Here is a 25,074-nt window from a genome sequence, read left to right as displayed (position 1 = left end):
CAGAGTTCAAAAGACATCGTAAGATAGTAAATTTAGATTCTCCACTTCCAACTCTAATAAAATGAAAGTTCAATCTTAAAATCATGCCCAATCCTTTTGTTGGTCAAGAAACAGTAAATTCTATCGACGATAATTCACTAATATCCACCTATCTATGACGAATGGTTATACCTTACATCGATAGGTTAGTTGGCAATGATACGCCCATTGGGGGTGTGACAATCAGCAGCCTTAAATAGCCGACTACAGTGCGGCGTGTTCACCTTTGAAAAAGCCACGTTACGTGGCGAAACATGTCAGGGACGTTAGGGCAATGGTGAGGAGTCCTAGGAGCTCCTGTGTTTTTAGTAAGCCTTAAGCTACCGATTCAATTACTGTAGTCTTTTCACTGTATCTATACAAAGTCTACTGATGGCTATTAATGCTTAAATATTAATATTTATCTGGCTAGCTAAGTGTCACTGGCAATCATGTTTTATTAACTAACCTAGTGCTTGAGAACGCTTGAGAGCATATTACTCTTTCAGGCAGGTAACGGTTACAGCTGTTAGTATAGTCAGTATACCGAATCTCACGGGTTAGGTTTATGTTCAAAACTGAGGTATACATAAGCATATCATAAAAAAGTAGCCAATGTGGGCACACGTCAATGCATAAACAGTCTTGTGAATTACGGTCACACATGTGCAGTTGTGTTATTACAACATTGTCAAATATTTAAACTATGAGACACGAGTGTGTGTAAATACAGACACAGCCAACCTATTATATAATCGAGCAGGTAAATAAGTATTATACTCAGTATCGGCCTTTTTAGTTCTGCAGTTTGTCACAGCTGTTAGTATACCGAACTGAATGGAGATCGGCTCTGTCTAAATGGAGATATATACAAATCTATTACATTTATAAAGCAGCTGACATCAGCACACACTAATACACAAACAGTCTTGTGAATTACTACTACATAACAGTGCATCCGAGTCACTGTAATTATTATTAAATATTCCGACTGAAATATGTATATGTGTGTGGCAATTGAGACAGAGTTAACCTCTCAGACAAACTGAGCAAATAATATTATATACTTATAAACTGCCATTGTATAATTTATAGATGGTCAAAGCTGGTAATATACCTAACTTAACGACAAACGATTTTGCTTAATTTGAGATATACATAAGTATATTACACACTGAAAGCAGCGAATACCGGCACACTCTAATGCACAAACACTCTGCTAAATTATTGACACATAACAGAGCAGATGAGAAATATTTAGATTGTAATATGCAGGTGGGTGTAACATCAGCACACGTTAATACACAAACAATCTTGTGAATTACTAGTATTTAACAGTGTATTTGAGACACTGTATTATTACTTAATAAATTGACTGAAATATGTATACGTGTGGGAACAGAGACATAGTTAATCTCTGATATGCTTGTGGGTGTGACATCAGCACACGCTAATACACAAACAGTCTTGTGAATTACTATTACATAACAGTGTATTCGAGACACTGTATCATTACTAAATATTCAGACTGAAACACATATATATGTGGGAACAGAGATATAATCAACCTCTCAGACAACTGAGTGAATAAAGATTATACTTAAAAACTGCTCTTTTATATTCTGTAGATGGTTAACCCCTTAGTGACCAGAGCACTTTTCCATTTTCTGTCCGTTTGGGACCAAGGCTATTTTTACATTTTTGCGGTGTTTGTGTTTAGCTGTAATTTTCTTCTTACTCATTTACTGTACCCATACATATTATATACCGTTTTTCTCGCCATTAAATGGACTTTCTAAAGATACCATTATTTTCATCATATCTTATAATTTACTATAAAAAAAATGATAAAATATGAGGAAAAATGGAAAAAAACACACTTTTTCTAACTTTGACCCCCAAAATCTGTTACATATCTAAAACCACCAAAAAACACCCAAGCTAAATAGTTTCTAAATTTTGTCCTGAGTTTAGAAATACCCAATGTTTACATGTTCTTTGCTTTTTTTGCAAGTTATAGGGCCATAAATACAAGTAGCACTTTGCTATTTCCAAACCATTTTTTTCCAAAATTAGCGCTAGTTACATTAGAACACTGATATCTTTCAGGAATCCCTGAATATCCCTTGACATGTATATATTTTTTTTTTAGTAGACATCCCAAAGTATTGATCTAGGCCAATTTGGTATATTTCATACCACCATTTCACCACCAAATGCGATCAAATACAAAAAATTGTTCACTTTTTCACAAATTTTTTTCACAAACTTTAGGTTTCTCACTGAAATCATTTACAAACAGCTTGTGCAATTATGGCATAAATGGTTGTAAATTCTTCTCTGGGATCCCCTTTGTTCAGAAATAGCACACATATATGGCTTTGGCGTTGCTTTTTGGTAATTAGAAGGCCGCTAAATGCCACTGCGCACCACAAGTGTATCATGCCCAGCAGTTAAGGGGTTAATTAGGGAGCTTATAGGGAGCTTGTAGGGTTAATTTTAGCTTTAGTGTAGTGTAGTAGACAACCCCAAGTATTGATCTAGGCACATTTTGGTATATTTCATGCCACCATTTCACCGCCAAATGCGATCAAATTAAAAAAAACGTAAAATTTTTCACAATTTTAGGTTTCTCACTGAAATCATTTACAACAGCTTGTGCAATTATGGCACAAATGGTTGTAAATGCTTGTCTGGGATCCCCTTTGTTCAGAAATAGCAGACATATATGACTTTGGCGTTGCTTTCTGGTAATTAGAAGGCCACTAAATCCTGTTGCGCCTCACACGTGTATTATGGCTAGCAGTGAAAGGGTTAATTAGGGAGTTTGTAGTGAGCTTGCAGGGTTAATTTTAGCTTTAGTGTAGAGATCAGCCTCCCATCTGACACATCCCACCCCCTGATCCCTCCCAAACAGCTCCCTTCCCTCCCCCACCCCACAATTGTCCCCGCCATCTTAAGTACTGGCAGAAAGTCTGCCAGTACTAAAATAAAAGGGTTTTTAAAAAAAAATGAATTTTTTTTTAGCATATTTACATATGCTACTGTGTAGGATCCCCCCCTTAGCCCCCAACCTCCCTGATCCCCCCTAAAACCGCTCTCTAACCCTCCCCTCTGCCTTATTGGGGGCCATCTTGGGTACTGGCAGCTGTCTGCCAGTACCCAGTTTACAATAAAAAGTGCTTTTTTTTATGTTTTTTCTGTAGTGTAGCTTCCCCCCCCCCCCCACAGACAAACCCCCACCACCTTGCTGATTGTTTTAATTTTCATTTATTATATATTTTTTATTTCCCCATTTTCTGCAGTGTAGCGGTTCCCACCCGCTCCCTCCCCGTGCACGCGCCCGCCCCCACCCTCCCGTGCACGCGCGCGCCCCCAGCCACCCCCGCCCACGATCCCGCCCCCCTTCACATCCACAGGGCCATCGATGGCCGCCACCCCGCCTCCCGGTCCGGCTCCCACCCCACCAACACATGGAGCAACCGATCTCCGGTGCAGAGAGGGCCACAGAGTGGCTCTCTCTGCACCGGATGACTTAAAAAGGTTATTGCAGGATGCCTCCATATCGAGGCATCACTGCAATAACCGGAAAGCAGCTGAAAGCGAGCAGGATCGCTTTCAGCTGCTTTCCACACTGAGGACGTGCAGGGTACGTTCTCAGGCATTAACTGCCTTTTTTCTGAGGACGTACCCTGCACGTCCTCAGTCGTTAAGGGGTTAAAACTGGTAATATATCTAACTTAACGGAAAACGGTCATACTTAATCTAAGGTATATATAAGTATATTATACACAGATAGCAGCGAATGTCGGCACACTCTAAAGGTACAAATACTTTGATGAACTACTGACAGAGTATATGAGAAAAACTTAGACTGTGACACGCATGTGTGTGGGTCTAGAGATACAGCCAACCTCTTATACAACTGAGCAAGCAATAAAACATAATTTATGCTTACCTGATAAATTCCTTTCTTCTGTTGTGTGATCAGTCCACGGGTCATCATTACTTCTGGGATATAACTCCTCCCCAACAGGAAATGCAAGAGGATTCACCCAGCAGAGCTGATATAGCTCCTCCCCTCTACGTCAGTCCCAGTCATTCGACCAAGAATCAACGAGAAAGGAGTAACCAAGGGTGAAGTGGTGACTGGAGTATAATTTAAAAGATATTTACCTGCCTTAAAAACAGGGCGGGCCGTGGACTGATCACACAACAGAAGAAAGGAATTTATAAGGTAAGCATAAATTATGTTTTCTTCTGTTATGTGTGATCAGTCCACGGGTCATCATTACTTCTGGGATACCAATACCAAAGCAAAAGTACACGGATGACGGGAGGGATAGGCAGGCTCATTATACAGAAGGAACCACTGCCTGAAGAACCTTTCTCCCAAAAATAGCCTCCGAAGAAGCAAAAGTGTCAAATTTGTAAAATTTGGAAAAAGTATGAAGCGAAGACCAAGTTGCAGCCTTGCAAATCTGTTCAACAGAGGCCTCATTCTTAAAGGCCCAAGTGGAAGCCACAGCTCTAGTGGAGTGAGCTGTAATTCTTTCAGGAGGCTGCTGTCCAGCAGTCTCATAGGCTAAACGTATTATGCTACGAAGCCAAAAAGAGAGAGAGGTAGCAGAAGCTTTTTGACCTCTCCTCTGTCCAGAATAAACGACAAACAGGGAAGAAGTTTGGCGAAAATCTTTAGTTGCCTGCAAGTAGAACTTGAGGGCACGAACTACATCCAGATTGTGTAGAAGACGTTCCTTCTTTGAAGAAGGATTTGGACACAAGGATGGAACGACAATCTCTTGATTGATATTCCTGTTAGTAACTACCTTAGGTAAGAACCCAGGTTTAGTACGCAGAACTACCTTATCTGAGTGAAAAATCAGATAAGGAGAATCACAATGTAATGCTGATAACTCAGAGACTCTACGAGCCGAGGAAATAGCCATTAAAAACAGAACTTTCCAAGATAACAATTTTATATCAATGGAATGAAGGGGTTCAAATGGAACACCTTGTAAAACGTTAAGAACTAAGTTTAAACTCCATGGCGGAGCAACGGCTTTAAACACAGGCTTGATCCTAGCTAAAGCCTGACAAAAGGCCTGGACGTCTGGATTTTCTGACAGACGCCTGTGTAACAAGATGGACAGAGCTGAAATCTGTCCCTTTAATGAACTAGCCGATAAACCCTTTTCTAAACCTTCTTGTAGAAAAGACAATATCCTAGGGATCCTAACCTTACTCCAGGAGTAACGTTTGGATTTGCACCAGTATAGGTATTTACGCCATATTTTATGGTAAATCTTCCTGGTAACAGGCTTCCTAGCCTGGATCAGGGTATCAATAACCGACTCAGAAAAACCACGCTTTGATAAAATCAAGCGTTCAATTTCCAAGCAGTCAGTTTCAGAGAAGTTAGATTTTGATGTTTGAATGGACCCTGTATCAGAAGGTCCTGTCTTAGAGGTAGAGACCAAGGTGGACAGGATGACATGTCCACTAGATCTGCATACCAAGTCCTGCGTGGCCATGCAGGTGCTATTAGAATCACTGATGCTCTCTCCTGTTTGATTTTCGCAATCAATCGAGGAAGCAGCGGGAAGGGTGGAAACACATAAGCCATCCCGAAGTTCCAAGGTGCTGTCAAAGCATCTATCAGAACCGCTCCCGGATCCCTGGATCTGGACCCGTAGTGAGGAAGTTTGGCGTTCTGCGAGACGCCATGAGATCTATCTCTGGTTTGCCCCAACGTCGAAGTATTTGGGCAAAGATCTCCGGATGAAGTTCCCACTCTCCCGGATGAAAAGTCTGGCGACTCAAGAAATCCGCCTCCCAGTTCTCCACTCCCGGGATGTGGATTGCTGACAGGTGGCAAGAGTGAGACTCTGCCCAGCGAATTATCTTTGATACTTCCATCATTGCTAGGGAGCTTCTTGTCCCTCCCTGATGGTTGATGTAAGCTACAGTCGTGATATTGTCCGACTGAAACCTGATGAACCCCTGGGTTGTTAATTGGGGCCAAGCCAGAAGGGCATTGAGAACTGCCCTTAATTCCAGAATGTTTATTGGAAGGAGACTCTCCTCCTGATTCCATAATCCCTGAGTCTTCAGAGAATTCCAGACAGCGCCCCAACCTAGCAGGCTGGCGTCTGTTGTTACGATTGTCCAGTCTGGCCTGCTGAATGGCATCCCCCTGGACAGGTGTGGCCGATAAAGCCACCATAGAAGAGAATTTCTGGTCTCTTGATTCAGATTCAGGGTAGGGGACAAATCTGAGTAATCCCCATTCCACTGACTTAGCATGCACAATTGCAGCGGTCTGAGGTGTAGGCGTGCAAAAGGTACTATGTCCATTGCCGCTACCATTAAGCCGATCACCTCCATGCATTGAGCTACTGACGGGTGTTGAATGGAATGAAGGACACGGCATGCATCTTGAAGCTTTGTTAACCTGTCTTCTGTCAGGTAAATCTTCATTTCTACAGAATCTATAAGAGTCCCCAAGAATGGAACTCTTGTGAGAGGAAAAAGAGAACTCTTCTTTTCGTTCACTTTCCATCCATGCGACCTTAGAAATGCCAGAACTAACTCTGTATGAGACTTGGCAGTTTGAAAGCTTGAAGCTTGTATTAGAATGTCGTCTAGGTACGGAGCTACCGAAATCCCTCGCGGTCTTAGTACCGCCAGAAGGGCACCCAGAACCTTTGTGAAGATTCTTGGGGCCGTAGCCAATCCGAATGGAAGAGCTACAAACTGGTAGTGCCTGTCTAGGAAGGCAAACCGTAGATACCGTTGATGATCTTTGTGAATCGGTATGTGAAGATAAGCATCTTTTAAATCCACTGTGGTCATGTACTGACCCCTTTGGATCATAGGTAAGATTGTCCGAATAGTTTCCATTTTGAACGATGGAACTCTTAGGAATTTGTTTAGAATCTTTAAATCTAAGATTGGCCTGAAAGTTCCCTCTTTTTTGGGAACCACAAACAGGTTTGAGTAGAACCCTTGTCCTTGTTCCGACCGCGGAACTGGATGGATCACTCCCATTAATAACAGATCTTGTACACAGCGTAGAAACGCTTCTTTCTTTATCTGGTTTGTTGACAACCTTGACAGATGAAATCTCCCTTTTGGGGGAGATAATTTGAAGTCTAGAAGGTATCCCTGAGATATGATCTCCAGCGCCCAGGGATCCTGAACATCTCTTGCCCAGGCCTGGGCGAAGAGAGAAAGTCTGCCCCCCACTAGATCCGGTCCCGGATCGGGGGCTCTCGGTTCATGCTGTCTTTGGGGCAGCAGCAGGTTTCCTGGCCTGTTTGCCCTTATTCCAGGACTGGTTAGGTTTCCAGCCTTGCCTGTAACGAGCAACAGCTCCTTCCTGTTTTGGTGCAGTGGAGGTTGACGCTGCTCCTGTTTTGAAATTCCGAAAGGGACGAAAATTAGACTGTCTAGCCTTAGCTTTGGCTTTGTCTTGAGGTAGGGCGTGGCCCTTACCTCCTGTAATGTCAGCGATAATTTCTTTCAAACCGGGCCCAAATAAAGACTGCCCCTTGAAAGGTATATTAAGTAATTTGGACTTAGAAGTAACATCAGCTGACCAGGATTTTAGCCACAGTGCTCTACGTGCCTGTATGGCGAATCCAGAGTTCTTAGCCGTAAGTTTGGTTAAATGTACTACGGCCTCCGAAATGAATGAATTAGCTAGTTTAAGGACTCTAAGCCTGTCCATAATGTCGTCTAGCGTAGATGAACTAAGGTTCTCTTCCAGAGACTCAATCCAAAATGCTGCCGCAGCCGTAATCGGCGCGATACATGCAAGGGGTTGCAATATAAAACCTTGTTGAACAAACATTTTCTTAAGGTAACCCTCTAATTTTTTATCCATTGGATCTGAAAAAGCACAGCTATCCTCCACCGGGATAGTGGTACGCTTAGCTAAAGTAGAAACTGCTCCCTCCACCTTAGGGACCGTTTGCCATAAGTCCCGAGTGGTGGCGTCTATTGGAAACATCTTTCTAAATATTGGAGGGGGTGAGAACGGCACACCGGGTCTATCCCACTCCTTAGTAACAATTTCAGTTAATCTCTTAGGTATAGGAAAAACGTCAGTACTCGCCGGTACCCGCAAAGTATTTATCCAACCTACACAGTTTCTCTGGTATTGCAACGGTGTTACAATCATTGAGAGCTGCTAAGACCTCCCCTAGTAAAACACGGAGGTTCTCCAATTTAAATTTAAAATTTGAAATATCTGAATCCAATCTGTTTGGATCAGAACCGTCACCCACAGAATGAAGCTCTCCGTCCTCATGCTCTGCAAGCTGTGACGCAGTATCAGACATGGCCCTAGTATTGTCAGCGCACTCTGTTCTCACCCCAGAGTGATCACGCTTGCCTCTTAGTTCTGGTAATTTAGACAAAACTTCAGTCATAACAGTAGCCATATCATGTAATGTTATCTGTAATGGCCGCCCAGATGTATTAGGCGCCATAATATCACGCACCTCCCGGGCGGGAGATGCAGGTACTGCCGCGTGAGGCGAGTTAGTCGGCATAACTCTCCCCTCGCAGTTTGGTGAAATTTGTTCACATTGTACAGATTGACTTTTATTTAAAGTAGCATCAATACAGTTAGTACATAAATTTCTATTGGGCTCCACCTTGGCATTGGAACAAATGACACAGATATCTTCCTCTGAGTCAGACATGTTTAACACACTAGCAATAACTTGCAACCTGGTTATAATCTTTTTTAGCAAAAACGTACTGTGCCTCAAAGAGGTACTTAACGATTAAATGACAGTTGAGATAATGAACTGAAAAACAGTTATAGCATCAACTTTAAAATAACACAACTTTTAGCAAAGGTTTGTTCCCATTAGTAAATAACAATAACTAAATTTGACATAAAAAATTATAGAGTAACGTTTTTATTCACAGTCAATATAAAATTCTCACAGCTCTGCTGAGAGAATGTACCTCCCTTCAAAGAAGTTTGAAGACCCCTGAGATCTGACAGTGAACCGGATCATGCAGGAAATATAATAGTAGCTGACTGGAAATTTTTGATGCGTAGCAAAAGAGCGCCAAAAACGGCCCCCTCCCTCTCACACACAGCAGTGAGGAGAAACGAAACTGTCACAATTTAAAGCAGACAACTGCCAAGTGGAAAATAATGCCCAAACATTTATTCACTCAGTACCTCAGCAATGTAAACGATTCTACATTCCAGCAAAAACGTTTAACATGATAATATTTATTAAAAGGATTAGTGACCTTTAACAGAGTAGTTCCGGTGAAATACCATTCCCAGAATACTGAAGTGTATACATACATGTCATTATAGCGGTATAGCAGGATTTTCTCATCAATTCCATTCAGAAAATAAAAACTGCTACATACCTCAATGCAGATTCATCTGCCCGCTGTCCCCTGATCTGAAGCCTTTACCTCCCTCAGATGGTCGAGAACAGCAATATGATCTTAACTACTCCGGTTAAAATCATAGTAAAAAACTCTGGTAGATTCTTCTTCAAACTCTGCCAGAGAAGTAATAACACGCTCCGGTGCTATTGTAAAATAACAAACTTTTGATTGAAGTCATAAAAACTAAGTATAATCACCATAGTCCTCTCACACATCCTATCTAGTCGTTGGGTGCAAGAGAATGACTGGGACTGACGTAGAGGGGAGGAGCTATATCAGCTCTGCTGGGTGAATCCTCTTGCATTTCCTGTTGGGGAGGAGTTATATCCCAGAAGTAATGATGACCCGTGGACTGATCACACATAACAGAAGAAATAGCATACTCAGAATCTGCTATTGGAACATATGAAAGATAAAGTTCTTTATTAAATCTATTTAGTCAAAACGTATCTGCAGCAAAATTGCTCAAGCGAGATAGGTTGATAATCTAGCCATCACTCTATGAATATAACCTTTAGACATTGTTGAAGACAAATGTGGTAATACCAGTAAATGTTATTTCAATATTATTTGAACTCCAGTTTTTTACGAACATACTAACTACTTTCTCACCACTAGAGATTTTCAATCAAAGATACTCTATAAATTATACCTGCATAGAACTCACACTTATTATTAGTGTAAATATACACGTTTAGTTTACTGAATACAAGCAGGTTAATTAATTGCAACCTAAAGTGCACATAGGAGTGTCTGCAGAAGAACTCTAAGTATCTTGTACAGTGACACGAAAAGCCAACAGACTACAATCGGTACATAAGTGTGTTTTTAAAGTTTTTCCTATTTTATTTTCAAACCCCAATAAAAGTTAAATTTTAATTATAGTTAAGTTTGTGTCTCCTTTAATCTTGGATTTCATTCTTTTATTTCTTCATATTAATATCACTCAATAAGTGACCTGTGAGTGCTTTCAAGTGTATTCTTTCCCTTTCTTGCTCCAGATATATAAAGATGCAGATGAATATATATACTCACAAACAAAAAGCAAAACGGTGCTAGTGGGGCAGACTGGAACTTTGCAGTGGTCCAGCTCACTGTATACGCCTAGCAGATGTCCAGTCAGATAACGTTGAGGGAGTGTACCTGTTGCCTGTATAAGCACAAAAGGCAAACAAACATAGCCCAGTAACGTTTAGACAAGGGCAATACAATACAATTTAATTGCACTTACAAGAAAGAGTGCACCTCCAGTTGCAATAAAGACAGACTGGGACCTCACAGCCGCCCAGCTGACTGGTGTCACCAACCGAGCAGCAGCAACCACAAAAAGAGTCCCAATGTTCCCAGCAATGGTGTAACAATGGCATACACCACAATAGCAAGTTACACCATTGCTGGGAACATTGGGACTCCTTTTGCGGTTGCTGCTGCCCCATTTTGTGGATTATATCCACTCAATGGTTCATATGGACTTTTATGTTGAGCTGTTTTATGTTTATTATTGTTTATATACATAGTTAGTAGGAAGCTCCCCCTGAGGGTGTACGCCTGTACACCACTCTCTATTATATTTCCTTATTGCAAGGGCCCATAGATAAAGGAGGTCTGGCACTGCCGAATCTGATCTACTATCATGATGTGCCGTGCCTGTCCCATGTCCTAGCATGGGGGCAATCAACGAGCTCCTTTAGGTGGTGGGAGGTAGAGCGAGCTCTTTTGCATCACTCACTCAAACTATTGGATTTAATATGGATCCCAACTCACTATAGACGGCAGATGGGAATTAATCACCCCATACTGCTTGATAAACTGAATTTTTGGGATAGAGTTAAACATCTGGAAGATATAGCGCCCCATCCCTCACCAATATACCCTCTTAGAAGCATAACAAGATGCATGCGGGAAACACATAGTTCCCTTTAAGTTAACTAGGATAGCAGCTGCATTAGGGACTTATACGAGAATGGTAGATGGATGAACTCGAGAGACTTCATAGAAAAATTTAACCTGCCTCAGAAATATCATTTTGAAATAATTAGACTATTCAGCCTGATGAGAGCTTGGGGTTTCATGAGAGAGGCCCAGAGGGAGGTAACCAAGTGGGAAAGTTTCTTACAGTTAGGTAGAAGGTCGGGGGGAACTATGTAATTTCACCTCTACATTTTATCGGAGGTTCATGTAGAACGTATATCAAATCCCCAGAGAGCATGGGAGATTGATCTGGGCTTTGAGGTGGACACCCGCATCTGGAACAGAGAATTAGCATTTACTAGGAAGGTACTACACAATGTGGCGCTTAGAGAACTTCACTATAAGGTAGCGGTGAGGAGGCATTTAGTACCCACAAGATTACATAAGATATACCCAAATTCCTCCCCGCTCTGCTGGCAAATTGTGGTCAACTAGGGTTGTGGACCCATATATGGTGGGACTGCCCCTTGGTTAGGCCTCTCTGGAGGAAATGCTTTAAGATCTGAGCTATAATGTCCCATACACACCCATAATTGGGTTACTACATTTGTCACTCCCGAAAAAGGTACTGCCTAGGAAACAGTTTCTTATTTACTTCTTCACATCAGTAAAGCTACTCATAGCAAGAGCATGGAAACAGCCCTCACCACCTACAGTGCAGGAGGTCATTTCTCAAATGACATTCACCCAAAAAAATGAAGAATATATCTTTAGGACACAGGATAGATTACACATACACTACGAAACATGGCACCAATCAAATTAAATGTTTCAGGGATAGATTGAATTTGTTAGAGGAGTAGATATCACTTAGAGATAAACTTCAGCAAGTATTTAGACTATAACAGGACTGCATTATATGTCCAATCACCCTCCTTACATCCCTTTACATATACACCCGCTGACTCCCCACTCTTCTATGGACCCCCCATTTTTTTTTTCACGCACGGCCGACAAGCTATGATATATGAGGAGATGAGAATGCTTTCAACAGAGACTTATGATTATACGATGGAAGAGACAAACAGGAGATATAAACTTCAATGTATAGGTTACCTAAGTTTATCACTTTAATTTGTTCATTGGGCTAAAATATAAAATGTTGGTTACAATTATAATGTTATGACTATGAGTTGTAAGCCATATTATCTAATGATGTGTAATTGAGTTACAAATTAGGTATAGATATGTGCATTAATGCAGAATACGGTCATTACCCAAGAAAGGGTTGGAATAAGTAGCACATTGCATATTATACACTGTCGCCTAGATTTGGAGTTTGGCGTTAGCCGTCAAAACCAGCGTTAGAGGCTCCTAACACTGGTTTTTACCGCCCGCTGGTATTTGGAGTCAGTCAGGAAAGGGTCTAACGCTCACTTTGCAGCCGCAACTTTTCCATACCGCAGATCCCCCTACGCCATTTGCGTATCCTATCTTTTCAATGGGATCTTTCTAACGCCGGTATTTAGAGTCGTGGCTGAAGTGAGCGTTAGAAATCTAACGACAAAACTCCAGCCGCAGAAAAAAAACAGGAGTTAAGAGATTTTTGGGCTAACGCTAGTTCATAAAGCTCTTAACTACTGTGCTCTACAGTACACTAACACCCATAAACTACCTATGTACCCCTAAACCGAGGTCCCCCCACATCGCCGCCACTATAATTTTTTTTTAACCCCTAATCTGCTGACCGCACAGTGCCGCCCCTACGTTATCCTTATGTACCCCTAATCTGCTGCCCCTAACACCGCCGACCCCTATATTATATTTATTAACCCCTAATCTGCCCCCCACAACGTCGCCGCCAGCTACCTGCAATAATTAACCCCTAATCTGCCGACCGCACCTCACCGCTACTCTAATAAATGTATTAACCACTAAAGCTAAGTCTAACCCTAACACTAACACCCCCCTAAAATAAATATAATTTAAATCTAACGAAAAAAATTAACTCTTATTAAATAAATTATTCCTGTTTAAAGATAAATACTTACCTGTAAAATAAACCAATATAACAAATAATTATATTGTAGCTATTTTAGGATTTATATTTATTTTACAGGCAACTTTGTAATTATTTTAACCATGTACAATAGCTATTAAATAGTTAATAACTATTTAATAGCTACCTAGTTAAAATAATTACAAAATTAACCTTTAAAATAAATCCTAACCTAAGTTACAATTAAACCTAACACTACACTATCAATAATTAAATAAATAAAATACCTACAATTATCTACAATTAAACCTAACACTACACTATCAATAATTAATTAAATACAATACCTACAAACTAAATACAATTAAATAAACTAACTAAAGTACAAAAAATAAAAAATAACTAAGTTACAAAAAATAAAAAAATATTTACAAACATAAGAAAAATATTACAACAATTTTAAACTAATTACACCTACTCTAAGCCCCCTAATAAAATAACAAAGCCCCCCCATAAAAAAAAATGCCCTACCCTATTCTAAATTTAAAAAGTTCAAAGCTCTTTTACCTTACCAGCCCTGAAAAGGGCCATTTGCGGGGCATGCCCCAAAGAATTCAGCTCTTTTGCCTGTAAAAAAAAACACAATCCCCCCCCCAACATTACAACCCACCACCCACATACCCCTAATCTAACTTCAATACCTACAAATAAATACAATGAAATAAACTAAACTAAAGTACAAAAAATAAAAAAGAAACTAAGTTACAAAAAAATAAAAAAATATTTTACAAACATAAGTAAAATATTACAACAATTTTAAACTAATTACACCTACTCTAAGCCCCCCTAATAAAATAACAAAGCCCCCCAAAATAAAAAAATGACCTACCCTATTCTAAATTAAAAAAGTTCAAAGCTCTTTTACCTTACCAGCCCTGAAAAGGGCCATTTGAGCGGGGCAACGCCCCAAAGAATTCAGCTCTTTTGCCTGTAAAAAAAACACAATCCCCCCCCCAACATTACAACCCACCACCCACATACCCCTAATCTAACCCCAAACCCCCCTTAAATAAACCTAACACTAAGCCCCTGAAGATCTTCCTACCTTATCTTCACTACGCCGGGTTCACTGATCCGTCCACCAAAGTCTTGATCCAAGCCTCCGAAGTCTTGATCCAAGCCCAAGCGGGGGCTGAAGAGTGACGTCCATCCTCCGGCTAAAGTCTTGATCCAAGCGGGCAAATGAAGAAGTCCATCTTCGGGGAAGAAATCTTCATCCTATCCGGGCAGAAGAGTAGATCCGGACCGGCAAACATCTTCATCCAAGCCGCATCTTCTATGTTGTTCCATCCGATGACGAGCGGCTGATCTTGAAGACCTCTGGCACGGATCCATCCTCTTCGTTCGACGTCCAACTGAAGAATGAAGGTTCCTTTAAGGGACGTCATCCAAGATGGCGTCCCTCGAATTATGATTGGCTGATAGGAATTCTATCAGCCAATCGGAATTATGGTAGGAAAATTCTGATTGGCTGATGGAAAATTCTGATTGGCTGATGGATTGAACTTGAATCTGATTGGCTGATTCCATCAGCCAATCAGAATTTTCCTACCTTAATTCCGATTGGCTGATAGAATCCTATCAGCCAATCGGAATTCGAGGGATGCCATCTTGGATGAAGTCCCTTAAACGAACCTTCATTCTTCAGTTGGACGTCGAACGAAGAGGGATGGATCTGCGCCAGAGGTCTTCAAGATCAGCCTGCTCGTCATCGGATGGAACAACATAGAAGATGCGGGCTTGGATGAAGATGTTTTGCCGGTCCCGGATCTACTCTTCTGCCCGGATAGGATGAAGATTTCTTCCCGAAGATGGACTTCTTCATTTTGCCGCTTGGATCAAGACTTCAGCCGGAGGATGGATGTCACTCTTCAGCCCCCGCTTGGGCTTGGATCAAGACTTCGGAGGCTTGGATCAAGACTTTGGTGGACCGATCGGTGAACCCGGCGTGGTGAAGATAAGGTAGGACGATCTTCAAGGGCTTAGTGTTAGGTTTATTTAAGGGGGGGTTTGGGTTAGATTAGGGGTATGTGGGTGGTGGGTTGTAATGTTGGGGGGGGGGGTATTGTGTTTTTTTTTACCAGGCAAAGAGCTGAATTCTTTGCCCCGCAAATGGCCCTTTTAAGGGCTGGTAAGGTAAAAGAGCTTTGAACTTTTTTAATTTAGAATAGGGTAGGGCATTTTTTTATTTTTGGGCGGCTTTGTTATTTTATTAGGGGGCTTAGAGTAGGTGTAATTAGTTTAAAAATTGTTGTAATATTTTTTATTTTTTTATGTTTGTAAATATTTTTTTAATTTTTTGTAACTTAGTTCTTTTTTATTTTTGTACTTTAGTTAGTTTATTTAATTGTATTTATTTGTAGCTATTGTATTTAATTAATTTATTGATAGTGTATGTGTTAGGTTTAATTGTAGATAATTGTAGGTATTGTAGTTAATTAATTTATTGATAGTGTAGTGTTAAGTTTAATTGTAACTTAGGTTAAGATTTATTTTACAGGTAATTTTGTAATTATTTTAACTAGGTAGCTATTAAATAGTTATTAACTATTTAATAGCTATTGTACCTGGTTAAAATAATTACAAAGTTGCCTGTAAAATAAATATAATCCTAAAATAGCTACAATATATTATTCGTTATATTGTAGCTATATTAGGGTTTATTTTACAGGTAAGTATTTATCTTTAAATAGGAATAATTTATTTAATAAGAGTTATTTTTTTTCGTTAGATTTAATTTATATTTAACTTAGGGGGGTGTTAGTGTTAGGGTTAGACTTAGCTTTAGGGGTTAATACATTTATTAGAGTAGCGGTGAGGTGCGGTCGGCAGATTAGGGGTTAATATTGTAGGTAGCTGGCGGCGACGTTGTGGGGGGCAGATTAGGGGTTAATAAATATAATATAGGGGTCGGCGGTGTTAGGGGCAGCAGATTAGGGGTACATAAGGATAACGTAGGTGGCGGCGCTGTGCGGTCGGCAGATTAGGGGTTAATAATTGTAGGTAGGTGGAGGCGACGTGTGGGGGGGCAGATTAGGGGTTAATAAATATAATATAGGGGTCGGCAGTGTTAGGGGCAGCAGATTAGGGGTACATAGCTATAATGTAGGTTGCGGCGGTGTACGGAGCGGCAGATTAGGGGTTTAAAAAAATATGCAGGGGTCAGCGATAGCGGGGGTCGGCAGATCAGGAGTTAATAAGTGTAAGGTTAGGGGTGTTTAGACTCGGGGTACATGTTTAGAGTGTTAGGTGCAGACATAGGAAGTGTTTCCCCATAGGAAACAATGGGGCCGCGTTAGGAGCTGAACGCTGCTTTTTTTGCAGGTGTTAGGTTTTTTTTCAGCTCAAACTGTCCCATTGTTTTCTATGGGGGAAATCGTGCACGAGCACGTTTTTTGAAGCTGGCCCGCGTCCGTAAGCACCGCTGATATTGAGAGTTGCAGTGGCGGTTAAATATGCTATACGCTCCCTTTTTGGAGCCTAACGCAGCCCTTCTGTGAACTCTAAATACCAGCGGTATTTAAAAAGTGCGGCCAGAAAAAAGCGATGCGTAGCTAACGCACCCCTTGGCCGCAAAACTCCAAATCTAGGCCTGTATGCCAATATGATCTACACCTGTTTTACCTGTATTTTAATGTTTTTCTTTTGACATATGTTGTATGAGTATGATACCTTAATAAAAGAAATATTTAAATAATAATAAAAAAAAATCTAGGGCAAATTCAGTAAGTGAGTAATGTAAATAGGTGGATGAGACACTAAAGCACTAGAGCTCCTATCATGAGTATGAGACTGAAGAGCAGTTGCTAAACAGGAACTACAAAGTTGTGCTAGGGGGACAGATAGCAACCAACTTGCACATTTATTAATAGAAATGTCCAAATCTGAGGTGCTACCCTAAGTCATTTGTAAATCAGTGGCTGCAGCCTCAGTCAGCTCTATAATGGGTTATAAGCCTATAAGATAACCTTTATTATACGACACCAAAAGTGTGTTGACAAACTATGTTACAAACTTTAAAAAAAATTATCCTTATAAAATATCCCCTAAATAAATGTGCCACATTAAAGTGCCTCTTGTACTCCGGAATGAGAATCTCACCCACTCCTTATACCTCAGTGACCGATGCACCAGTGATACACTATAGAGCCGTGCTTCCTGTACCCAGCCGAAGAGAATGAAGAGGGGCGGAGCTACTCTCTGGCAAGAACCAATAGCGGGAAAGCCAGAAGACTGTGTTCCCACCAAGAGACACAAGCAACTGCGTCCTGTTTTAGATGTTCAGCTCCTCCAAGAGGTGACCGAAATGCTGAGGCACCATAGACAGACCAGCTGGAAAGCAAGCAATGTGACAGTATGGCAGTAGACACTCAGACTGGCACAAATAATAAAGTGGAAACAGTATGGCGGTAGAATTCCTAAGCAGCCCCCATAAGACCCACATACAAACAGAGTCTGCAATCAGCTACAGCATAACGAAGTGCACACAGTACCTTGATAATGCTTCACTGAAGCTGACAGCTAGCTAAAAACACTAACACAAAATGCCGAATCACTTACTCTATGAGATCCTTAGGGAGCAGGCAATCACCCCCCTATAGACCTCTTTGCAGCTTCAATGATAAGCAGAAAGTTGCTTAAAATGGCATAATCTATCTGAATCATTTGCCTGCTTTTTTTTTTTTCTAACACCGGAGATCTCCTATCTTTGAGCCCTTATAACTTTTTTTGTGAATAATTTTTTATTAGAAAGTGTTAATATGAATGTAACTGTACTTTGTAGTGTACTTTTGAAGCGTTTTGTGCAACTTTTTTGTTTTGGAAAACAGTTAACCAAAGCTTTGAGATCGCGGTAAGGATTAAAGCGTAAATGGCGATTGCGCTTGTGAAATCGTGATTTCGCTCCACTTACAAGAGTAGATTTATCAAGCAGGGGTTGCTGCAATCTACCCCCCATAGTTTCAAGTTCCCATAAACTGAAGTTAAGAAGCAGCGGTCTTAAGACCGATACTCCTTAACTTGTCCGCCACCACCACGAAGGTGCAGCGTATACTGTCGGCATTTATAGATGTCCGCCTGAACAATGATAAATCGGCCCCGTAATATCAGTGGAATGAAAATGGCTAAAAACACGATTATGCTAATGCAAAACCGTTTGTGCCTCACTTGTAATCTAGCCCTAAATTAAGTGGGTATAAAGATATACAAAACAGATGTGTTGCCAACAAAATTTAACAGACTCCTCAACATCTTTCTTTTCACTTATCATTGCAAGGCTTTGTTAAAGGGACATTGAATACTTTGAGTTGGTAATATAAAATGATAAATTGTATGAATAAAAAAATACTCTGCAATATACTATTTATTTTGTCACTGTTTCCTGTAATTCCATTCTGAAATTGTGAGCATTTCAGTTCCTGTTAGAAAATGGAAGTGCAGAAGGCTATTATATTGGCTGAACACTCTTGATGACCTATTTATAACTGTCTCTTATTGGCCACAGCAGAGAAGGTAACCTAAGTTACAACATGGCCCGCTCCCATTATTGTATAGACATTAAAACTTTACACTTATTTTGTCAAAATTTAAACACCTGACAAAACTTAAAAAATACATCTACATGTTATTCTCAGACTGATCTTTTCTTTGAACGCATCATTCTATCTAGCATTTATTTAGTGTTTAATGTCCCTTTAAAGGGACACTAATCTTCATGTAATTACAAGACATGTCTCTTGACTTGCTATAAAATAAACATATCAGCCAAGTCTACACATTTTTTTTAAAACAAATTAATGTCTTGTTTGGTGCAATTGTTTTTCAGGAGCCAAACTCCACCCACTACTTTCCTTAATGGAGGAACCAATCCGGGCCTTGACTGGAGAAGAAAAGACTAGCTATGGTGGTTATGTTAGTATACACTGCATTGTGTTGAACTTATTATCTGATAAAGCCATTTAGGGGACAGATACGTGGCAGGGTTAGCCTTGAGAAGTGTACATTTCAGCTCTGAGAATGATAAAATCCACAATTTTCAGAGCTAAATTACACCAAAGGGTGCAAAATAAAAAAAAAATATTCCAAGGTTGTTTTACTACTAGACATTTTATATTAAAATCTTAAAGGGACAATAAAGTAAAAAAAAGAACTTTTATGATTCAGATAGAACGTGCAATTTTAAACAAGTTTCCAATTTGCTTATTTATTTTGCCTCATTCTTTTCATATCCTTTGTTGAAAAGCATACCTAGGTAGTCTCAGGGCAGCAATGCACTAATGGAAGATAACTGCTGATTGGTGGCTGCAGATATACGTCTCTTGGCACATCGTTCATGTTCAGCTAGCTCCCCGTAGTAAATTGTACCTGGTCATGAGGCGTTTAGCTGTGATACACAACAGTTTCTGCACTGTTGTAAACCTTTAAGGAGCAGGGTAATTTCCACATCTAAGGCCAAATTTTCTTTTGTCATTGACATGATCGTTTATGTTACAACTATCCCCCTAGTTCAGGGGTCTGCAGGAAAAAGCATACAATGCTGTAAGGAGCCTGTTAGTTCTCTACAGTTGAAGTTTAACTAACATCTGGTAGTATATATACTACCAGAAGCACATCTGAGCATGCGGAAACGCGGTCAGACCCTCAACAGCTGCCCTTCCACACTTTGGGGGACGATTTATCAATGTCTGTCCGACAATATACGCTGTAGCGTATAATGTCCAACAGACATCGCTGAATGCTGACAGCATACGGTGTTGGCATTTATCATTGCACAAGCAGTTCACCAGAACTGCTTGTGCAACGCTGCCCCCTGCAGATTCGCGGCCAATCGTTCTCTAGCAGGGGGTGTCAATCAGCCTGATCGTATAGGATTGAGCGGATTGAAGACCCCAGTCTCAGAGGCAGCGGACCAGTTATGGAGTAGCGGTCTTTAGAGCTTGATAATTCGGACCCTTTGAGTGTATGTACTGTTACAGCTTGAATGAACCATCTTTACTATTCTGATCCGGATCCTACCTTTTTTGTTCCTGCATACTGACCGGCATGAGATAGCCGCTTTAACACCGGACTCAGTACCTGCTTTCATTGCAATCCTAGCAGTCCCTTACAGTACTGACCTGATGGTATCCCTGCCTGCAGCTGTTCACCTAGCCCATCTGCACCTCTGCCGTCTAGGAGGGTGTGGCTACCTGGGTGCGAACATTCCCATGGAGACGCAGTAGGTTATCGGAGGCCCCACCCGATCCCGGAAGTCTCCAGGTTCCAGCATGTCCAATACAGTGGCCCAGACGAGTAGGAGAGGTCAAACACTTCCTTATCGTTGGACCAGGACTGGGACTTTCCCTGCACTGCTTCCTAGATATGCCACGGATGAAAGGTGAGACTGCTTCTTACTCAAGTTGCCATTGGCTGTGTTTGCGTATGTGCAGCTACCACACCCAGTCAGGTACCTTAGCATTTTACCACTGCTCTCATACAGAGTCCTCGAGGTTTACCACGGCAGCACTGTGAACTTTTCATTTCACCTCTGGGACTGATTTGATTACTCACCACTAGAGACTGTATACAGAGAGACATTGCTGTCACTGGGACTTACTATGAATACTACCAGACAGATAGGTTTCTTTCTCAAAGCAGAGAAATTAGCCAAAGCTCATAACAAAAAATGTAAAATATAGTAATCCTGAATCTGGGTTTTAATTCCCACTCCCCCCTCACCTTCTCTGGAGATGCCAGTGGTAAATATTATCTAAAAAGATGCCCTTTAATTAATACTAACATGATAATCTTGGCTAAAACCTACAACTTACCACAATATCTTTTTTTTAACCCCTAGTGACCAGACCATTTTTCAATTTTCTTACCGTTAAGGACCAAGGCTATTTTTACATTTCTGTTGTGTTTGTGTTTAGTTGTAATTTTCCTCTTACTCATTTACTGTACCCACACATATTATATACCGTTTTTCTTGCCATTAAATGGACTTTCTAAAGATACCATTATTTTAATCATATCATATAATTAACTATAAAACATTTTTATAAATATGATGACAAAATGGAAAAAAAAACACACTTTTTTTTTAACTTTGACCCCCAAAATCTGTTACACATCTACAACCACCAAAAAACACACATGCTAAATAGTTTCTAATTTTCTCCTGAGTTTAGAAATACCCAATGTTTACATCTTATTTGCTTTTTTTTGCAAGTTATAGGGCAATAAGTACAAGTAGCACTTTTGCGATTTTCAAACCATTTTTTTCCCTCCAAAATTAGCGATAGTTACATTGTAACACTGATATCTGTCAGGGATCCCGGAATAAACTTTCACATGTATATATTTCTTTTTAGTAGACAACCCAAAGTATTTGATCTAGGCCCCATTTTGGTATATTTCATGCCACCATTTCACCGCCAAATCAAATAAAACAAACTTTAGGTTCCTCACCTGAAATTATTTACAAACAGCGTGTGCAATTATGGCACAAATGGTTGTAAATGCTTCTCTGGGATCCCCTTTGTTCAGAAAAAAGCAGACATATATGGCTTTGGCATTACTTTTTGGTAATTAGAAGGCCGCTAAATGCAGCTGCCGCACCACACTTGTGTTATGCCCAGCAGTAAAGGGGTTAATTAAGTAGCCTTGTAGGGTTAATTTTAGCTTTAGTGTAGTGTAGTAGACAATCCAAAGTATTGATCTAGGCCCATTTTGGTATATTTCATGCCACCATTTCACCGCCAAATGTGATCAAATAAAAAAAAAAAGTTAACTTTTTAACTAACTTTAGGTTTCTCACTGAAATTATTTACAAACAGCTTTGTTAAGAAATAGCAGATATTTATGGCTTTGGCTTTGCTTTTTGGTAATTAGAAGGCCATTAAATGCCGCTGTGCACCATACTTGTATTATGCCCAGAAGTGAAGGGGTTAATTAGGTAGCTTGTAGGGTTCATTTTAGCTTTAGTGTAGAGATCAGCCTCCCACCCGACATATCCCACCCCCTGATCCCTCCTTGACCATCCTCAAACAGCTCTCTTCCCTCTCCCACCTCACAATTGTCACCGCCATCTTAAGTACTGGCAGAAACAGCTCTCTAACCCTCCCCCTCTACCTATTTGCCGCCATCTTGGGTACTGGCAGCTGTCTACCAATACCCAGTTTGCTGAAAAAAAAGTGTTTCCCAGTTTTGTAGTGTAGCTGCCCCCCTCAATAGCCTCCCCCCTCCCCCTCCATCCCATTCAAGGGACTTTAAAACTCAACATTTTTCTTTCATTATTCAGATAGTGAATATAATTTAAAAAAAGTTTCCAATTTACTTAAATTATCCAATTTTCTTTGTTCTAATGTTATTCTTTGTTGAAGAGATACCAAGGTAGGTAGCGCGCACATGCCTGAAGCACTACATGACAAGAAATAGTGCTGCCATCTAGTGCTCTTGCTAATGTATAACATTCTTGCAAAATTGCTGCCATATAGTACTGCAGACACGTGCACAATCCTGAGCTTACATCCCTGCTTTTCAACAAAGGATAACAAACTAGGAAACAATTTAGGAAACTAAGATTTGATAATAGAAGTAAATTAAAAAGTTGTTTAAAATGATATACTCTATATTAATCATGAAAGACATTTTTGTGCTTTATGTCCCTTTAAAGGGACACTAAAGTTAAATTGAAACGTTCATGATTCAGATAGAGCATGCAACATTGAGAGACTTTCCAGTTTACTTTGATTAGCAAATTTTGCACAGTATTTTTACATTCACACTTTCTGAGACACCAGCTCCTACTGAGCATGTGCACAAGTTCGTAGTGCATGTGTATACTAGTTTGTCATTGGCTGATGGCTGTCACATGATAAAGAGAGTCAGCAAATGGGGAAAAACAAATATATCAGAAAAAAAAGTACTGCTTATTTGAAATTCAAAGTAAGTGTTGCTGCATTGTCTTTTTAGTATGCACTTGCTAATTATGTAATTCTACTGTATTTAATGGAAAGAAAGAAAGAACCTACCATATAAAATATATGTTCCCAGTGGTTTGAGGAGTCCTATGCCTTTTCCTGTGTTTTCTCCACATAGACAGTCCAGAACAATATCAACCCCATCAGGAGAAATTCTGCAAAATGAAAAAAGATGATCAAAACATTGTCACATATATCACAGTTGAAGGCACGCTTTCCTGAAAGACAAAAGCAAATACCTAAAAATGTATAGTTAAAAATACATAAATATACATATACATGTGTGTATAAACCATCCACATATTTCAAAATATTCTAAATCAGATCCTTGCTCATTTTTAGGCATGAGTATGATAACAACAATGGGGCCTATTTATTATGTGTCTATCTGACATGATACGATCAGCGAATCAGGTCCGACAGACATCGCTGAATGCGGAGAGCAATACACTCTCTGCATTCAGCATTGCACCAGCAGCTCTTGTGAGCTGCTGGTGCAACGCTGCACCCTGCAGATTTGCGGCCAATCAGCCGCTAGCAGGGGGTGTCAATCAACCCAATCGTATTCGATCTGGTTGAATTGCGGCGATGTCTGTCCGTCTCCTCAGAGCAGACGGACAGGTTATGGAGCAGCGTTCTTTGGCTCGCCAGAAACACAGGGCTTCAAGCTCCATACAGAGCCCCAATGCCTATCACATGGTCTAAGAAGCTTACCAGGATAATTTTTATTTTTTGTAACGAGTTGCCTCTCAAGAAGATTAATTTACTTTTTGTTACATCACACTTTTCCAAAAGCACATTGAGGGCCAGATTAAAAGTGGCGAGCACAAGAGTAAAGTAATCTGTTTGCGTGCGTTGGGTTGCACTCGTATTACAAGTTGAAAGTAAAAAGATTGCCTTATAGACTTTGTTATATTGTGACAAAACACAGAAGGGGGACTGCACTCTCAGACTGGACTGGATACACATCCCATGACTCTGCAACATGCTCAGCCTGGGTGCTATAACACTCTCAGGAAGCTGTGCTGTCTCCAGAGTCACAGGCAGTTAACCCCAGACAAGCCTGGGTGCAAGGCCCATAGGGAAAATTACAAAATAAATTAATACAATACACAGAGAAAGTCTAGCACTCGCTTACAAGCTCTCAGCTAAGTTTAAAAACAAAGTTACCGCATCTGGCCAAATGGGACAAGCCCAGGTACCACATAAAGGGGTCTCTTCCAAAACCTGGGTCCCTAATACAGTCATACAAATGCAAGCTCTCAATCAAACTGAGAATAAGTCAGAGTTCACAGACTTATGTAATCACCCTAGACATATACAAAACAAGGTATAGGACTGCACTCTCAGACTGCACTGGGTACACATCCCATGACCCTGCAAACATGCTTAGCCCTTGGTGCTATAGCACTCTCAGGAAGCTGTGACCACGTTCATGCATTCACCCCATAGACCTCAATGAAGAGCGCAGGAGAATAAACACCTATTGCTCGATTGTTAACTTGACAGGAGTTAATGACTATTTCACATTTCCAGTGTTCTTCACTTACAGAACAATGTTATTTTAATTGTAAAATATATATATATATATATATATATATATATACCTGTTTATCTATTCCTATAGATATATAGGTATAGATATCTATTATAAATTAACATTATAAGATATATGTAGAAAACATAATTTATTGC

The 25,074-nt window shown here is 40.3% G+C and overlaps 1 protein-coding gene across 1 annotated transcript in view; it reads right to left on the bottom strand.

The window, feature by feature from the left end:
* VAT1L (vesicle amine transport 1 like) overlaps positions 1–25,074 on the bottom strand; it is a 676,099-nt gene that overhangs the window by 127,978 nt on the left and 523,047 nt on the right. The window contains exon 5 of the mRNA XM_053699561.1: positions 23,431–23,534. Coding sequence (XP_053555536.1) covers positions 23,431–23,534 — 104 coding nt within the window. The remainder of the gene's footprint in view (positions 1–23,430; positions 23,535–25,074) is intronic.

This window comes from Bombina bombina, chromosome 1, assembly GCF_027579735.1.
Source record: "Bombina bombina isolate aBomBom1 chromosome 1, aBomBom1.pri, whole genome shotgun sequence".
Classification (NCBI taxonomy): domain Eukaryota; kingdom Metazoa; phylum Chordata; class Amphibia; order Anura; family Bombinatoridae; genus Bombina; species Bombina bombina.
Note: the sequence above shows the minus strand (reverse complement) of the source record. Positions and strands in the feature narration are given on the sequence as shown.